The sequence below is a fragment of the Symphodus melops genome (genome assembly GCF_947650265.1).
Source record: "Symphodus melops genome assembly, chromosome: 7".
In the NCBI taxonomy this organism is placed as follows: Eukaryota; Metazoa; Chordata; class Actinopteri; order Labriformes; family Labridae; genus Symphodus; species Symphodus melops.
The window spans coordinates 12,853,243-12,869,916 of NC_136697.1; the positions used below are offsets into that span (position 1 = coordinate 12,853,243).

Consider the following 16,674-nt stretch of genomic DNA (forward strand, 5'->3'; position numbering starts at 1 on the left):
TTCAAATACACAAACTCCAACTAGATCACTATGTATATGAAACATGGCTTTTTATGTTCACCGGCAGAAGACTTGTATTAAAAGACCTGTAGGCCGACGTGTTCATTGTCCCTGCTGCTGTCGTTTAAAACCTGCTGTAGATGTTTGGTATGAATACATGGGGGTCATTACTGATGGACAACAGCGTCAGAGGTGAAAAAACAAGACTATTAGAGTGTTTTGCATGTTTATTATAAAGGCAACATTTAAATTGTATTTGAAAAGACAACAGAGGCATGGTTGTGTGGTTAAATCCACAGTATTCATCTTTCTAATGCACTGCATATGTCTCCCTAACACAGGCTTACACACAGGGACAGAAACGCACAGAGGCTCATTGGCTAATTCAATAATAAAGCAGACAGCGAGTGGAGTCAATAGACGGGCAGAAAAGAGAGTAACTCATCTCTAACAGTTTGCCGTCTCCTGAGTGTTAAAACATGTAAATTTATGTAAGAGCCCATTGGAAACACATATTTACAATACGTTTAGGTAATCACACGATGTGCGAGGAGGCATTCAAGGCCCCGGAGACGAAAGCAGTCAATACAAAAATAGTTTTTATGTGTCATTAATTCCCTGTGCATTCCCAGATACATCCCCCTTTTACCGCAGTAATACAGTAATCACTCACAATCGCACAGGAAATTATCTGCACTCATCTGTGGAATCAAAAAGCGGAGGGGCAAAACAGGGAGAAGCATCCCATTTTAGCTCTCTGCTGCCTCTTTAATGTTCATCTGGGAGCCGCATGGCTGCCGTCCGTCCCTGCACAGGGATGGGAGTCAGCTCCTGCGCTTGGAGCGGCTTAATGACAGCGGGATGTGGATGGTGGACTCGTTAGGAACACACACATTCACATACACACCTTTTTCACGCTACATTTCCTGTGCAGGACAACGTGAAGGGTCATCGGCGGTGTGATGGAAAAAAGAGGCACCTCTGCTCTCACATTAGCTCATGATAAGAGGAAACATTTCACCTCTGAGTGATGTCAATGCAAAACACAAGTCAATCCAGCTTTTATAATGAAAGTTGCAGAGATTCAGATGTGGAAAAGCCAAATGGTCAAATCAGTCATTACCTGCCTGTTCATTATTCCCTCCTTCAACATAGCCATATACTGCATTATTAGGCAAAGCTATAAAACCTGATGAATAACCATAGAACAAAAACACATTTTCTTTGGAGAGTTAAAGGGACCAGAGGATGATGGAAATTTGTGTTTCAGTAATGTGATTCTGCAGCTTGAAGTCTTTATCATCTGACTCTGTGCAGGATGAAATGGAACTGCTGCCACCTTAAACAGTTCCCAAACAAAAATGTACACAGACCACACCGGATACTTTCCTGTTTGACTTAGGCTGCCACCTACAGGACAAAAATAAAACTACCTCTTGAATAAATTATGAAAAAGCTGGGAAAATCACAAGCAAATAGATGATTGGATCTATAAAGATTGATTAGTATAATTTGATAATCTAGCATTAAGTCATGTCATTATTTATTTGTTATTTTGTTTAAAGCTCCTCTGAGGAGTTTTTAGACAACTATGAAACAAACTGAAATGAGGATGGACAGCTCTATATGACCCTCAAAAGTGAACAAGGCAATCAGCTATAAGACTGATCATTTTCTAGCAATACATATTAAGAGTGTGTTTGAGTCATTTGCAACATCATTTAGGATATTTTAGTATTTTTGCTTTTGTTTTGAAGGAACTAGTCGATTTTACCTCTGCTTTGTATCTGAAAATGTGTAGGTTTCTTTTTAGTTCAGTACAGGACAGGGAAAAGAGCACAAAACCATCATGTCTACCTAAAGAACTGCTAGATGTTGTGTGTTTTCATATTTTAAAACCATTATACTTACCAGTACATGCATGTTTCATGATGATTTTGAATTTATTGGCACTTCTATGCTCAAAAAAAATTCAAACCATATTGTTTGAACTTGAGTGTGCTTTTCAAACATAAAACTGTATTTAATGTTGTCCATTTTTATAATATAACTTTTCAGCTGTTTCTTTTTCGGTTTTCTGGAGTTGCTATCAGTCCAGTGTTTAAAAAGTCCCCAACCATGATGAAGCAGGTCTTCCTGGTCTTGCAGACACACTTTATACATACGGTTGAGTCGGTAAAGAGTCTTTCGGTCCACAGTTTATGTGATTCTTCTCAGTTTGCACATGTAGATGGGGCCAAAGTTAGCGGCTAAGTGTGGGATGACCATCTCACCCAGGGGGAGGTCGGGGGCAAAGTGAAAGGTTCTCCTAAACATTTGTGTGAGGGCTCGAAGGTCAACAACCTGAATTTAGACATGATCAGGACAAAGGGGGAAAAAAACACAACAAGGGGAAAATTATTTGTACAAATTTTTCTCCCAGTTTCATCATCAAGAGAGCCTTGTTTATTTTTCTGGGGGTTAAAGTCTTTATAGTAATTGTCTGACTCTATTCCTGAAGATATTACTGAATCTCTGATGTGAAGTTTACAGTGTGCCTCTCACTGACCTGGATTTGGATGCCATGGTTCTCTTTAGCCAAATAGATGGCCTGCTCCACCACACTCAAGTTCTGAATCTGAGACAGTGTGCAGGTGGAGTAAAGAATCTCCCCACCCGGACAAGCAGCTAGGATTCCTGCCCTGAAAGATAAAGAGCAAAGTTTGTGTAATTGTAGCTTAAAGTGGAATATGTTTTTTGTACAATTATGTGAGAAAAGGTAACTGCATAAACATTCAAACCATCTTGACAGTGTCACTAACTCACAGAAGAAGCTCAGTCTGTATTTCTGGCAGCCTTCTCCTTTCACCCGTCCTGTTCTTACTGAATATATTGTTGTCGTCTTCCATGAGCGAATGTCTGTCTGTGGTGCAGGGAACATCAACAAGGACCTAACAAAAATACAGGAAAGATGGAGGAGGAGAAAGTGATGATTCCTTGATACACTTGACATTAATTAAAGCATCTGTAATACTTCCCATTGGCTTACTCTGTCAAAAGTGTTCCTCTCGATGTCGCCCCACTGGGTTCCATCGAAGGAGGTGATGCGTAGCTTCTCATCAGTCAAAAGCTCCTTGGGAATATAGCTCTGGAGGACCTTCCTCAGTCGTGTTGTCCGAGACGCAGAGATGTCATTCACGCACAAAAAACCTTTGTCGTAAAAAAGAAATGACTTGGACAACTACTAAATACTTCCAAATAGTAGAGGAAGACAGTTTCACTGTAGAATAACTGGGTTTAGATAAAAGTAACTCTCTTACCGATAGAATGTGTCTGTAGTAAAGCGAGGGTTTTGCCTCCTGGAGCCGCACAAAGGTCGAGCACATTGTGACCACCTTGAACGTTCAGAGCGAGACATGGCAGCACAGACGCTGCATCCATCAGGTAATAACTCAGCAACCTATTTGTGTCTGGTCTTTAAATACAAAGGGAACACAAAGTATGTGGGCTTACGAAACCATAAAGGAAATACATGTATTCATACAAATAACAATTCATGTGTAAAGTTATAAACAGGGTTCTTGTCAACAATGTTTTTACATGATAGACAAGTAAAGTAAACATTCTGACACAAAGAGACATTTAGATGATATATCAAATATTATGGACTTATACATAAGCTTACTTAGCTGGCTTGAATCTGGTGATGTCCCCTCTTGGAAACACTAAGCACTTGATGTTAAGACTGAGCTGCAGAGGAGACAACTGTTGACTGTCAGAGTCGCATTTCTTCGTTGAAACAGGGATGGATTCCTCCTCGGCTTCTTTCTCCACGCGTGTCTGAGCTACATGTTGAGAAGATTGTGTTTTATTAATTCAAAACACAGAGTTAATGGAACTTTTTAGAGGATTATTAGTAGCTTTCTGAACACATTGCAGTTTGACTATGTAATCAACCACTGTTGAAGACTTTTCACTGAAACATGTTTTTCTATGTCACATGACATAAGACATAGAAATAACCTATGCTTAGCATTGAAATTTGAAGTTAATATCACAGTAATTTGTTGCTAAGATCATGATTAACTGAACAAAACAAATGGTCTAGATAGCAGGTCAGAATACAAGGAAAAGACTTTGGAAAAGAGTTTTAGCTAGATTAAAATAAATATGCACAAACAAGAGCAATGCATGTAAAAAAAAAAAAGTAAACTGACTGAGTTGTTATCATTAGTTATTTCAGTGACAAATTGTTTTTTTATTCTGGCAAACATGCATGATTTGGCATTTACAAGCTAACTGAACGTTAAGGCTAATTTCATATATTTAAGAACTACAACTTTTCATGCACTTTAATATTATACAATATATTTTCTGATATAATTTTAAGAAATGTGACAGTGAAAGAGAATGTGTTTTTATCTATTCTACAAGGATCCTGTAAAAAGTAAATGTTGTGTAAATCTGTGTTGTGTGATTATTGAGGTCACACTGCTTTCTCCACTGGTTCAACTGGAAACACTGGCGATGAACAACTACCTTCTGTATAAGCGTCTCTGATGAAGTCTCTGCATCCCTGAGCTTCAAAGTCTTCCAGAAGAGTATCACGGGCGAAGTTATTCAGCAGGGCTCCGTACTTCCTCTCTGACAGCAAGGCGCCTCGCACCGAGGGCCACAGCTTCCCCAGCTGGATGCTGTAGGTGGAATCAAAGTGTCGCAGGGCCAGTGTGGTGGGAGGATACCTGGCACGTGTGGCAGCCTGCACAAAAGGTATGGAGGTCAAAACAATGAGTTTAAACTTTTATTTAGCCCCAGCATCAGTCTCCTGTTGTCTCTGTATCTGTCAAACAATGAGGGACAAGCTCTGACATGACATAAATAAATGAGAAGTCTAAAAAGTCTTAGTCAATTTTAGATGTAGTTCTAGTACAGATTTTATACATTTAGTTACATTTTTATCTACAATAGTCACAATGGCATGGTTTATTACAATATAGTTATTTAAATGTCATGTGCTGACGACTTTTATGTCCAGCTTTAGCATATTGTATTTGACATGGTTTATTATATATAATATAATGTTTAAATTCAACAGTCAATTTTCAAATATTTAATGTGTTGTTTTGTGATGGATATTGTTGACGTAAATATCATTTTAATTTATAGATAACTTAAATTTGATGAACTATCGATTACTGGATTGACAACATACCCATTTTTCTTTCACTTTGTGTCGCTTCGGCGTTAAACTTCTTAAATCTTTAATTTTTCTTAGTAGGAGTCTGGTGTCCATGAGCAGCGACATGTTTCTGTGCGCCTGCTTTTCAGACCCGTCTTAACTCTAGGCAGATTGGTTCCCAGTTCCGCTGGGTTTGACCAAGTAATGGGCGGGCCTTACATAACATCTAAGAAGGAGATTGGTCCAGATCTACATCAATAATCCATCCAACCAATAGAAGACTTTATCCGGTGATTTTCTGGTCGTTTCCTTCGAGTGACCGACCTCACGTCCTCAACCACAAGCATTGCAGTCGAGCTAGGACGACCGTCTTCTGCCGACATTTGTGGGTAAATTAAAGGCCGTAATCATGGTTTTCGAGAGGAAGATGCTCACATACGGCGACCCTGAAGACGAGGTATTTAAAAAGTACAGATGTGTTTGTTTTTAGTCGCTTCTTTATAGTGTCATTGAAGTCTGCCGGTCCATTTGACGCTTGTGATGTAACACAGTTACTATCAAGTCTGAGCTCCTTTAACACTTTATTTACATTTCTCCTTTTTTGAATGACCTGGTCCTTTGAAATGAAAAGTAAATGTTTCATTACATGACTTTGATTGTCTATTGATATTTTTGTCTGATACCTGTTCCTGCACGGTACATATTATTTGTAACGCGACAATTGGGTTGTAGATGGTCTATGGTGTCATCAGGATTAAATAGAACAGACACGAAGATGATGAATGAACTTTGCAATCTGATTGAGGTTTTTTTTCAGTATTATAGTTTTAGAGCACAAGTTAGTTTGAAATGCAGCTTGTTGTCCTTTTTTTTTTATAAATGTTTTATTTTTAGACCAACACAAACCCGCTATATTTCTGTCACTGAACAGGAAGAAGATGCTCCTGCTGAGGAAGAAGAGGAGGAAGAAGAGGAGGAGGAAGACATGGTGGTAAGTGTGACCATATACATTTTATGATTTTCTTTTAAAAATTAATAGGGAATTCAGCTGCCATAACAAACAGTCTAACTTTGTAAGGGGTAAAAAAAGAAAAACATATATGGAGAAGTATCATGACAATAAAGTATACACTAAGGACATTTGAAATTTCTCTTAAAGGAATAGTCTGAGTATAAGTTCAAGTTAAGTGAAGATGTTGAATAACCTCTTCAAAGCTGTATGCAATCGGTTATTTTCCGCATCAGTATACTACGGTAGTTTTGTTTTATTCAGTGGTGGAAAGTTTAACAGTACATTGACATTAATACAATAATAAAAGTTTCAGTTCATTGAGGCCATCTATACTTCTACTTATTTAACTATAATTCCTAGTTAGTCTGTAGATTTAAATTATTTGTACAAAATACAGGACTGACAAATCCCAAACAAAGTATTATCTTTGAGATGAGCGGCTTTAGTGTTTCTTTAAAAAGTGTATATTCCTCGTCCTTTCTCTAGATAAAAAGCTGCTTGATTACATTTACTGCAAAGATTTCAAAAGCATACGTCTTTGTGGTTTTATTACATGTCATTTCTCTTTTGTGCTTGTCAGGACCCTCTGGAAACAATAAGAACCAAGTGTGAGCAGACTGAACACTGTGTGCACACAAAGGAGCGCCTGGAGATCTGCGAGGCCAGAGTCGGCTCCAGGTCCAGCACTAACGAGGAATGCACAGAAGAACTCTTTGACTTCTTGCATGCAAGGGACCACTGTGTAAGTGACAGACAGAGGTGGAGGAAAATACGATAGGCCTTCTTTATCATGAGACGTTAAGCTGCTTGTGGATTGATTTTTTTTTTTTTATCAGTAAAGGCGCTAACTATGTCCTCTTTATCATTACAGGTTGCACACAAGCTTTTCCACAATGTGAAATGACCAGCTCTCCCAGCTCCTGCAGCTGTACAATCTTTAACTTCTACATTGTAAAATAATCAAAGTAGTTCTGTTGTCTTCCTGTGTATTGATGTAAATTATTTCCAAAACTAAATACTCTGTAATTTCACTATTTCTGTATCGAGTACATTATGTTGTTAGAGGCAGTATGTGAATAAGAATCACTTCTAAAGAAAATGGTTGCATCATAGTTATTAATAGTTGATTAAGGAAATCAGGCAATCCCTCACTGTGTTTCATTCAATGCAAAAACAGCGATGCTGCTCTGGGACCAGATTCTCTCAGGTTAAATCTTGGATTCACAATTCTCCCCGGACTATAAAGTTATTTTTGGTTTACAACTTGTCTGAGATGCATCATTCATTAACTGAGTTCTTTTTGGTAACAAATTGAAGTTTTTGCATCAGCGTACTTGGAGCTATGTAAGATCTCCTGTTTGAGGGTTTGATATAGGGAAATGTCTGACTACGTTAGTGGGTTAAGTTGGGTTACGTAGACAATACTGCAAAAATAACATTTTACAAAATACATGAAGATTTGGTGGGATTAAAATTTATGAATGAACTAGAGTATACCTGGATGAAAATAGTAAGATTATAAACAGTTTTAATTGGGTGTAATTATTGGTTATGCAAGTGAACTTCACCACTCACTCATAGAAGAAATAAAACCAGGTTTTGAAAATGAACACGTACGTACAAAAATGTAAAAACATTTGTTGCAGAATTCTGAGTGTGCATGTGGTGGGTTTTAACAGACCAGTGAGCCAACAAGAGATGCAAGACGACTAAAGCTTTATTTGCATACATGCCAAAATCATGATAATACATTAAAAATCAAAGTTCTTTATAAAACAGCATTTAAAAACAAAAAATCTTAAACGATTACAGCATTAACCACTGGGTGTCACTGTGACCTTTGTAAAAGTAACCTGTGAGGTAAAAATGTTTTGACATGTTGGCGGTTAATTCAGAAAACCTAAATGTCCAGAGTGCAATGTAAAGGGGTAATGTGAAGATAAGTCATGCACACGGTGCAAAGTGTTACTGGAGAGGATGATGATGAATTCACCGCATCACCTGGAGTTTTCTCTGTTGCCAAGAAAATCCTCCATGGAGGCCTGAAGAGAACACAGATGACATTTACAACGTTAAATGTGTGAACATGTAAATGTATATATTTTTTTAAAAACATTTATTGCACTACATTATCTTGTGGTTTTGATGAGGACAAGAGGAAGAGCTCTATCCTCACCTGTAGGAGCAGCCTCTCCTTTCTCAGTCTCTTGTAGAAGACGAGAACATCTGGATCTGCTCTGACCACATGGGGGTCAAAGTCCATGACTCTCAGACCCTCCAGGCTCCGAGCCCTAGATAAGGCCACGTATGCCTGCCCGCTTTCAAAGACACGGGCCAGGGAGATCTCCACACAGTCCAGAGTCATCCCCTAACAGGAATGAACAAAGTGGATACAGGTCAGAATGAAAGATGAAAGCAGAGCGCATCTCTACGGGTTACCACTATTGCTTGATATTAACTTAGAGACAGTACAACTATATTATTATCCCAATGCCACACGATCAATAATTCCACCTCATCATTCTCCAATATCAATTTTCTATTGTTCCTACTTTCTCTCTGTGTCACTGCAGATATGGATTTCTTCTTTCCTTTAGCTCCTCTGCTGGGGGTCAACCACCAGTGACGCACTGCTTCTGACTAGTAAACTCAATTACCAAGAGGCACCTTTTTCTCTCCGAGCAATTTCAGCGTCTGCAGACGCAATCTGCTGAGGGAGGAGAGTGGGAGCTGCTAGTGAGACAGCTGAGGGATTGGTGGAGGCAGTTACTTGATCGCACGCTGACGGATTACAGCAGAGGTGGAGAGGATGCCCCTGGTCGACTGAAATCATGGTCACGTTTTAATTACATACTCGCGTCTTGGTAACCTCAACAGACCATCAGCACACTTCAAGAACATTAATTCTTTACGCAGTGACACCCAGGTCTTAAAAGTGGATGCCATCATTCTTACTAAAAATTTTGTAGTGCTCTAAAAAGGAGCCCTGGTGGTCCATTTTATTCCTCTGGGGGACATTTAAGAAAAACATACTGTCACTCAAAATCCTGATTCTGCCAAAGTGCTTCCACATGTTGGATTCACGTCGAGTTAAACTAATTTAATTTGGCCTGCTGGTGACAGACAAATCAAGACTATGAGGATTTTGTTACAATGCCCAATAGAAGCAGGTAGACCTGATGTTTGTCTTGTTTTAGTTCCCCTCCCAATGTACTGGGAGATTTTTCCTACAACATTTTTTCGTGTGAGAAACTGCAATAAAAAAAAAAAGGAAAAAAAAAAAAAAAAAAAAGTGTGATTATCTGAACGTAGTATGTTATTACTGAGACACTCTCTCTCCCCAGGCTCTTAACCTTGGATTAGAAGCAATAATGTGGACAATGACTGAGCTTCAAGGCCAACTCAGAGACAATGGTCCACACATATCCAATATCTAGCTCCCTGGAGGTATCCACAAATACACCGTTAAAAGAAAAACTATAAGGCAAAGGATAATTAAATGAAAACGTCTATTCATCAAGTGAGTCATTCATTAAAGAGTCTCCCAGACAGCTAACTAAAGTCCCATGGCAACACGGAACTGAACAATAGATTACAGACAGTAACATTAAAGCCATCAGACGGAGCTTTTTTCTCTTTATAGTCGTTGATTGTTGGCAGTACTCTGTGGCTGTGAGCGAGGCTGTGCTAACCTGGCTCTTGTGGATGGAGATGGCCCAGGCCAATTTGAGGGGCAGCTGCTGTCGACTCAGGTGGATCCCACCTCCAGATTTAAACACCCAGCGCTCGGGCTTCAGCACCTCTGTGACGCCACAAAGGAAACGCACCCGTGGGAGTCCTGAGGAACGAGGAATGAGTCAGCACACAAACCACAGGAAAGACAATCAAAAGACTATTCACAACTGCTGTCTGCTGTGTGAAAGTAACTATGTTGTAGTTTTCTTTAAGAGATACTGATGGCTGGGATTGCCTGTAGGGTTTGGTCATGACTTTGGATTAGATACGTTTATGTTAGCAGCTACTCATTGCAGCAGTTTATCAGTTACAAACTTAAAAGTCTTCTTCAATCCAAACCTGATGAAAAGAAAAACAATTAGCACTTGAACTCTTGTTGTCACTTGTCATTAAATGAACTCTCACTAACAAAGTACAGAGGCTTTAATCCTCAAATCCAACTGTTGCCTCTCTTTCACATGTCACTATCTCTCTCCTTGATCTCCATCAGGAGAATTTCCTGCACTCATCCAAGGAAAAAAAAAAAAAAAAAAAAAAAAAAAGGAAGAAGCAACTTTTCAGTTTAGTTTCAATACGACAGTAAATCATTTTTAACTCTGAGTTAGTCAAGTGGTGGTTGCTTGCAAGTTTGTATCCCCCTATGCTAGGCTAGGCTAGGCTTTGGTCATCCTACTTGAACTGGGAAAGTCATCTACAGCTGATCTCGTCACTTTGGACACATTAACATGCAAGTACTTTTAATTAATTCTGGCTTTTCTGAACAAATATGTTGACATCAAGTTACTATACTGACCGTGTTTTCCAGACTCGAATCCAATCACGATCCCTCGCGCCCCATTCACCAGACCTCGAGTGACATCCAGGTTTTTTGTCAGCATGACCTTGAAAAGAACAAGCATCGTTTCTGATGTCAAAGGTGGTTTTCATTCAATGTGTAACTCTTGAAACAAGTCAACATTTCAAAGTTACATGCAAAAGTGGAGCTTTGGGATACACACAAACACACAGGCCTACCTGAGCTCCCACTTTGAGTTGGATGACCCTGTTAACAGGACTGTGAGCGTCTATGGTCTTCACAAGAGCAGGATCGCTGTCCAAGGCCTCGAACACACACACAGAGCCTGAGGGACAGGAAAGCTTCATTTTTAAAAAAGCGATTCAGAACAAGACGGTTCATCAAACAGTTAAATCTGAAATCAACATTTTGGATCAAATGTGCCTTCTTGCCATACAGGGTCAGGTAATCCATATTTATTCATTTATGAGCAAATTGATTTGATCAAGCACATTCAGACAGACGGTGATTATAAAATCCAGATTATCAGTGGTTGAAATTGGACTAATTTCTACCTACTTTGTCTACAGAGGGCAGCAAAATCCACACCTACTGAAAGGTCCTAATTAAAAAAAAAAACTATCTCGAAGGTTTTTCCCCAATCAGATTTTGTTATACTTTTTCTTTAAACATAAATTTATCCAAGCTGAGTATGCAGATTAACAACTTCAAAGAAGAAAATGGTTAAAAAAAAACTAATTAAAATTTCCAGCAATAAGAAAGACTCCCCACAGTTTCTGATGCCAGCCGGTTGCAGAACAGGAAACAGCAGGAATCTAACAAGAGAACTCTGCCACAGCCTGATCTCTACAGGAAATAGGTTTCAAAAAGATCACAAGACGTGACTGAACCAGTAAACAGCAGCCTTGCCAATTTTCACCTGAATCTGTGTCAGACTTTCTCCAAGCTGAAAAGCTTTAAGCTCAAAGTGGAGAATTAAGATTTCAGACCTGGCAGCTGTTGGAGTTTGTTCTCGTTTGTGAGCTCCACATCGTCCTTGTGTGTGCAAAGCCTGGTGGCCAGGATGCCGTCTCTCTCAATGTGATGGTAGGCGCTCTCCAGCAGCTTAGCAGTCACTTCCTCTGTCACCCTGAGTGGTGTTTATTAAGACAGAAGGGAAGTGAAAAACTATTTGTTGCAGAGCAAAATGTTCTGTGTAACTACTAACCATGGGTGGCTGTATCTGAACAGTGTCTACAGCTCTAAAAGCATCATGGAACACACGGTTGACAACACAATGAACTACTCTGTTGGTAGTACTTTCAAAAAATATGTGTGGAGGGGAACAGGTGACAGTGGTTATTTTATTTATTTACAGACTCAGGTGGTCCGGTTTCAAATCTATACCTGTAACCCACTTCTGCATTTCATTCCACAATCTCTCTCCCCCATTTCTTCCACTATCCACTGTCCTGTCTTTACAAAAAAAAAGCCCAAACATGCATCTTAAAAAAGTGCGTGGAATGGGAATGTACAAGCAGAACAGGAATACATCTATGCAATAAATGTGATTGTTTTAACAGTGTCCATCATCTTACCTGCCCACCCTCACCGCCTGCAGGAGGGAGATGAAGGATTGGTCCGTTTGCCTCCGTACCTCTGTGAGCTCCATGTTGAGCTGGATGACCTTCCGCCAACTCCTGGCCTGAAGCACAGACCACCATGAGTACATGCCAATGACTCACTCTACTCAAAACTTTTTGCATAATGGAAGAACACAACACATTGGAACACCCATGTTGAAACTAAAGATCAAATTATACCAGTTGAGAGGAGCAATATTTAAGATATTTATTGGATTAAATCAAAAGATAACTTTACTATATCATATAAAAAAGCAAGGAAACCTGGAAAGCAAGAAAACATGCTTTGATGAAGTGCTGGCGTCTGTGACAACAATGCAGCAGCCAGTATGTCCTCCTCCTTCCAAGTTTAGATTCTGGTCTGTATTTGTTTTGACCAGAGAAGGTAGGCGGTTTTAAGGCACCCCCACACACAACCATCTTAGACTCCCCTCATTTTGCCAGATATGAGACCGGTTATCACGGCAGACCAACTGGTGTTGCAGTGATGTAAGCGAGCAAGAGAAGCAATTCAGATAAAACTGATTCTCCCTGACCTTAAAAGCTTTTGCATGTTTCTAATGAGCTCAACGACAAGAGACGTAGTGAAACTAGGATAAATATTGGAGATGCTTTTGAAAAATGGAGACGTTAGAGCAGCTAAACACTCACGCTTCCTTGTTGCTACATGGCAACCCGCCTATGCATCGTCTCTGTCTAGGGAGGGGAAAAAAAAAAAAAAAGCTCTGTCCAATATTTGGACCGTAATAACAATTTTAGACGCAATGCGTCAGAGTACCATATTGCTCCTTTAAATGGATGTTTCTCTGACAGCCTGTATATGAAAAAAAACAGTTTGTGGCAAAGCTAGTCAAACAGTATTGAAATAAATTATAATAGTCAAAATGTACAGTAAAGGTGTACATCAGTGTGACTGCACTAACTGAGACGATGGCATTGACCAACAGTGGAGGATTCACAGCAGTCTAACCTGGAAGCAGAAACTGGCCTTTTCCTTTCCCTTGGACACAGGAGGCAGCTGGAGGAAGTCTCCACACATGATCAGCTGGATGCCTCCAAACGGCTCCGTAGACCTCCTCACCGACCTAAGAGAGGTCAGTGATGTGACTTTCCAAGTCATGAAAGATGAATACAGTAAACAATAACTTCTATATGACTGCAACTAAGGATAAACTAAACCATCTTTTGGCTGTGCTTCTTTAAAATGTATTTACAGTTTGGGCAAACAGCCATATCTGTCAAAGCAGTGTTGTGAGGTATAAAAGGGTGTCTGTTTACTCAACACCAGCTGACTGACGAGCTTTAATCCAGGTATCAAGAGTTTGAGGAAAGTCACAGGAATCACATTTGTTTTATAATTTGTGAAAAGAACAAATTCTCTTCATCAAATGAAATGTATGCACCAATTGAGATTTTTGGATGAAAGCGAGAGGATGCCACAATACTTTAAGACTTACAGTAGTTTACTATTAAGTTTTGATCTCATCTCACCTGGCCACTGACTCAAGCTTGTCGAAGAACTGGGCCTCCACCATGGAGATCTCATCGATGATGAGGTGTCGACATCTAGTCCAGTGCTGCAGGACGCCGGGCCTTTGAGCCAGCTCGATGCACTGCTCCAGAGGAGCTGAGCCTGAGCCAATACCTGAAGAGCGCACACATACACACACAAGGTAGAAAGACAGATGGTCAGAGGAGACACAAATTCACATTCATGTAAATTGTCATTCCAGCCTTTCCTGTACATTATGATGTAAAAACATGCATTCATTTAAAAAGACATGCAAGACTCTATCTGGTATTAAATCAAAGACTCAATCTAAAATATGCCATTACACAGACATCGTTAGAGAGGTAAAGTCTCAAAAAGTACCCATTACAACACCACTCTAGATTTTTGAGTAATTGTGGGTTATTGGGCTTCTGACTCATCTTTGTGACAGTAAAACATTCTCTCCAATTTGGACTCTTGTTCACATGGTCTCTGGTTATTTGTAGACTACTATGTGTGTGTGTGAGAGAGATGGTGAAATAATCAATACACTTATCAGTTTAAAAAAAAAGGACTTTTTGTTGCTCCCTTAGTGTCGAAAGCAATTTTTTTAGCTGGTAGCACAACCTCAATTTAGGAAAGGCTTTTAGGTGAAATTGGCAGTACACCAATTATTTTGATAATTTTTCATCTCCTACCCTTGATTACATGTCATTTCCTGGGTGCTATTTGTGTCAAGATTACATAAAATCTGCTGCATCTCCCCAGATATCCATAACAACTGACCAGCAAAGTTGTGTAGCGTTGTTCCACCGATGTGACAAGCAGCCACTCCTGTGCTCGCTGTTGCAAAGGTGCTCTTTGGAGGGAGCGATCCCATGATTCTCTTCAGCAGGAAGGACTTCCCTGTGCCTAGAAAACACATCAAGAGCTTAGCATAAATAATTACCCACAACTAAATACTCATAGACATTTAAATAAAGTTCAAATGATTTTTTGCCATTTTTTTTAACAATAGAAACCACTTGTGATTATGTAAGAAGCACTTCTCAAGTTCAAGTTTATTATTAGCCAGTCAACAATTAAGTTAATAGGAATTTGTCTTGGTTTGCTCACATATACCACACAATCACATCAATGTACAAACATAGAAAACCCACAATGCACAGTACATAAAATGTGTAAACAGGTTGAGTGAATAGTGCATAAAGTGCTTGGTTCTCAGAACCCCCATCACAAAGTGGCTTACAGAGAAACCAAGGAAAAACTGGTTTCAGACATATTAGGTAAATAAATACATTTAATTCAATTCATTCATTCACGTTTGAGAAAATCAGATGAGCAAGAACAACTTGTTTAGGGCATCTAGTGATTCCAGACTTAAAATCTGAATGTATTTATTGTCAAAAACCCACCAGCGCTTCCAGTGAAGAAAACATTCTTTCCACTCAGTACAGCACCGAGGACGGCTGCCTGTTCCTTATTCAGCTTACGTGCTGGCAGAGAAAGGATGGGCTTCTTGCTTGGGTTGGACTTCACCTGAAATAATCAACACAGCCTGTAAAAACACAAATTGTATACAAAGAAGAAGGCTTGTGACGTGCATGTTGTTTTGTGTTTTCAACTTACTGGGCTGAAGTTAGTGTCACATCTTGACCTTTTGGTCTGCTTTCCTGTCCCTGCCACGGTGGTCTTATTGGTGCGGTCAGTCAGGCCTTTAGGAGCAGCTTTACTCCTCAGCTCGTTGACCTTCTGGATGTCTTTCTGCTGCAGCGGGCTGATGGCCTCGAAACTGCGAGGCAGACCAGCTTTGAGCTTCTCTCTGTCACTCAGAGGCTTACTGGCCTGCCAAGCCTGGTGTTTGATGCTCAGTGTTTTCAGAAAAAGGTTCAGCTTGTCCGTGGGACAGTTTGACATGAGCACCTGGATATTTTCGGGCATCAGTTTGATCGTGCACTTCCCTTCTCTGGCAAACTTTGTGAACAGTTTGAACTCTCTGAGACGGTGACTTTGGGGGACTTTTCCGTCATGGATCCGGAGAATGATCTCCTGAAACTCATTCCGGCCCAAAATAACAGAGGCCTTACGGAGGACCTGCCTCCGAGTGGCCTGGCCGGAGGAGTTTAACTGCTCCATCGTCACAGAGCATTGCAGCTGAGCTTCGTCCTCCATTGCAACAACTTCTGTTGAAGAGAATAGTCAACAATAGTCGAGGATCAGTTCAAACAGCTTCTGATTAAGGCCTAATAATTATTTGACAGTTCAGGGCGAATAGGCATAAAAAGGAAGACAACGATGGCTTTTAAAACTGAACCATCACTAAAACAATTCACCGCAGCTGAGCTTCATTCAATCAATCTTCAACATCGTGATGTTGTTGAAACATACTGTAGTCTGTAACTACTTATAAAACCGCACGTGACGAGTATAAATAACATTACATTAGCGCAGAAGCTTTAATCCAAATCTCACCTTTATTTTCGAACAAATCACGTCCTAATCTTTCTCTCTGTCTGTATTCTCTTCTCAGCTGCTTCTCTGTGTGTACACGATCACTAATTTTCAAATTGTCAGAGCGTGAAGTCAGCCAATAGCTGAACGACCCTCCTGCCCAATCACGCGGAGGAGATTTAATCTAGCGTCCAATGGCAGGCACGGAAAAACGCCCCTGAGTAAAACCGACAAATCCCTGGCGTTGATTCAGATTACGTCATATTTTGGGGAAATACGCATGGCTACCAGGAAGTGGAGTATAACGTCGGCGTCTTTAAATTAAAGGTAAGTTATAAAAAGAAAAACAATCAGTGAGCCAGACATAGACGATATATATATTTTTATCTCTATTGAGCCAGATAGTTC

At 39.9% G+C, this 16,674-nt stretch overlaps 3 protein-coding genes across 3 annotated transcripts; 1 reads left to right on the top strand and 2 right to left on the bottom strand.

Moving 5' to 3' along the window:
• Positions 1-1,932: 1,932 nt before the first annotated feature.
• Positions 1,933-5,369, bottom strand: nsun4 (NOP2/Sun RNA methyltransferase 4). Its single transcript, XM_079348237.1, has 8 exons — positions 5,192-5,369; positions 4,519-4,738; positions 3,665-3,824; positions 3,300-3,454; positions 3,029-3,189; positions 2,806-2,930; positions 2,549-2,681; positions 1,933-2,343 (listed from the first exon to the last, which is right to left on the bottom strand). Exons 1-8 carry the CDS (start codon positions 5,282-5,284, stop codon positions 2,200-2,202), a joined length of 1,191 nt encoding a protein of 396 aa, XP_079204363.1. The 5' UTR covers positions 5,285-5,369; the 3' UTR covers positions 1,933-2,199.
• A 90-nt stretch (positions 5,370-5,459) lies between these two features.
• LOC306826739 (cytochrome b-c1 complex subunit 6, mitochondrial-like) lies at positions 5,460-7,204 on the top strand. Its single transcript, XM_079348238.1, has 4 exons — positions 5,460-5,615; positions 6,090-6,149; positions 6,751-6,912; positions 7,042-7,204. Exons 1-4 carry the CDS (start codon positions 5,568-5,570, stop codon positions 7,072-7,074), a joined length of 303 nt encoding a protein of 100 aa, XP_079204364.1. The 5' UTR covers positions 5,460-5,567; the 3' UTR covers positions 7,075-7,204.
• A 665-nt stretch (positions 7,205-7,869) lies between these two features.
• On the bottom strand, positions 7,870-16,442 carry pif1 (PIF1 5'-to-3' DNA helicase homolog). Its single transcript, XM_079348236.1, has 13 exons — positions 16,288-16,442; positions 15,445-15,998; positions 15,231-15,354; positions 14,602-14,727; positions 13,815-13,968; positions 13,294-13,408; positions 12,279-12,385; positions 11,691-11,830; positions 10,920-11,026; positions 10,699-10,786; positions 9,863-10,008; positions 8,347-8,538; positions 7,870-8,212 (listed from the first exon to the last, which is right to left on the bottom strand). The coding sequence occupies exons 2-13, from the start codon at positions 15,985-15,987 to the stop codon at positions 8,168-8,170; spliced, it is 1,887 nt and encodes a 628-aa protein (XP_079204362.1). The 5' UTR covers positions 15,988-15,998; positions 16,288-16,442; the 3' UTR covers positions 7,870-8,167.
• Positions 16,443-16,674: the final 232 nt, after the last annotated feature.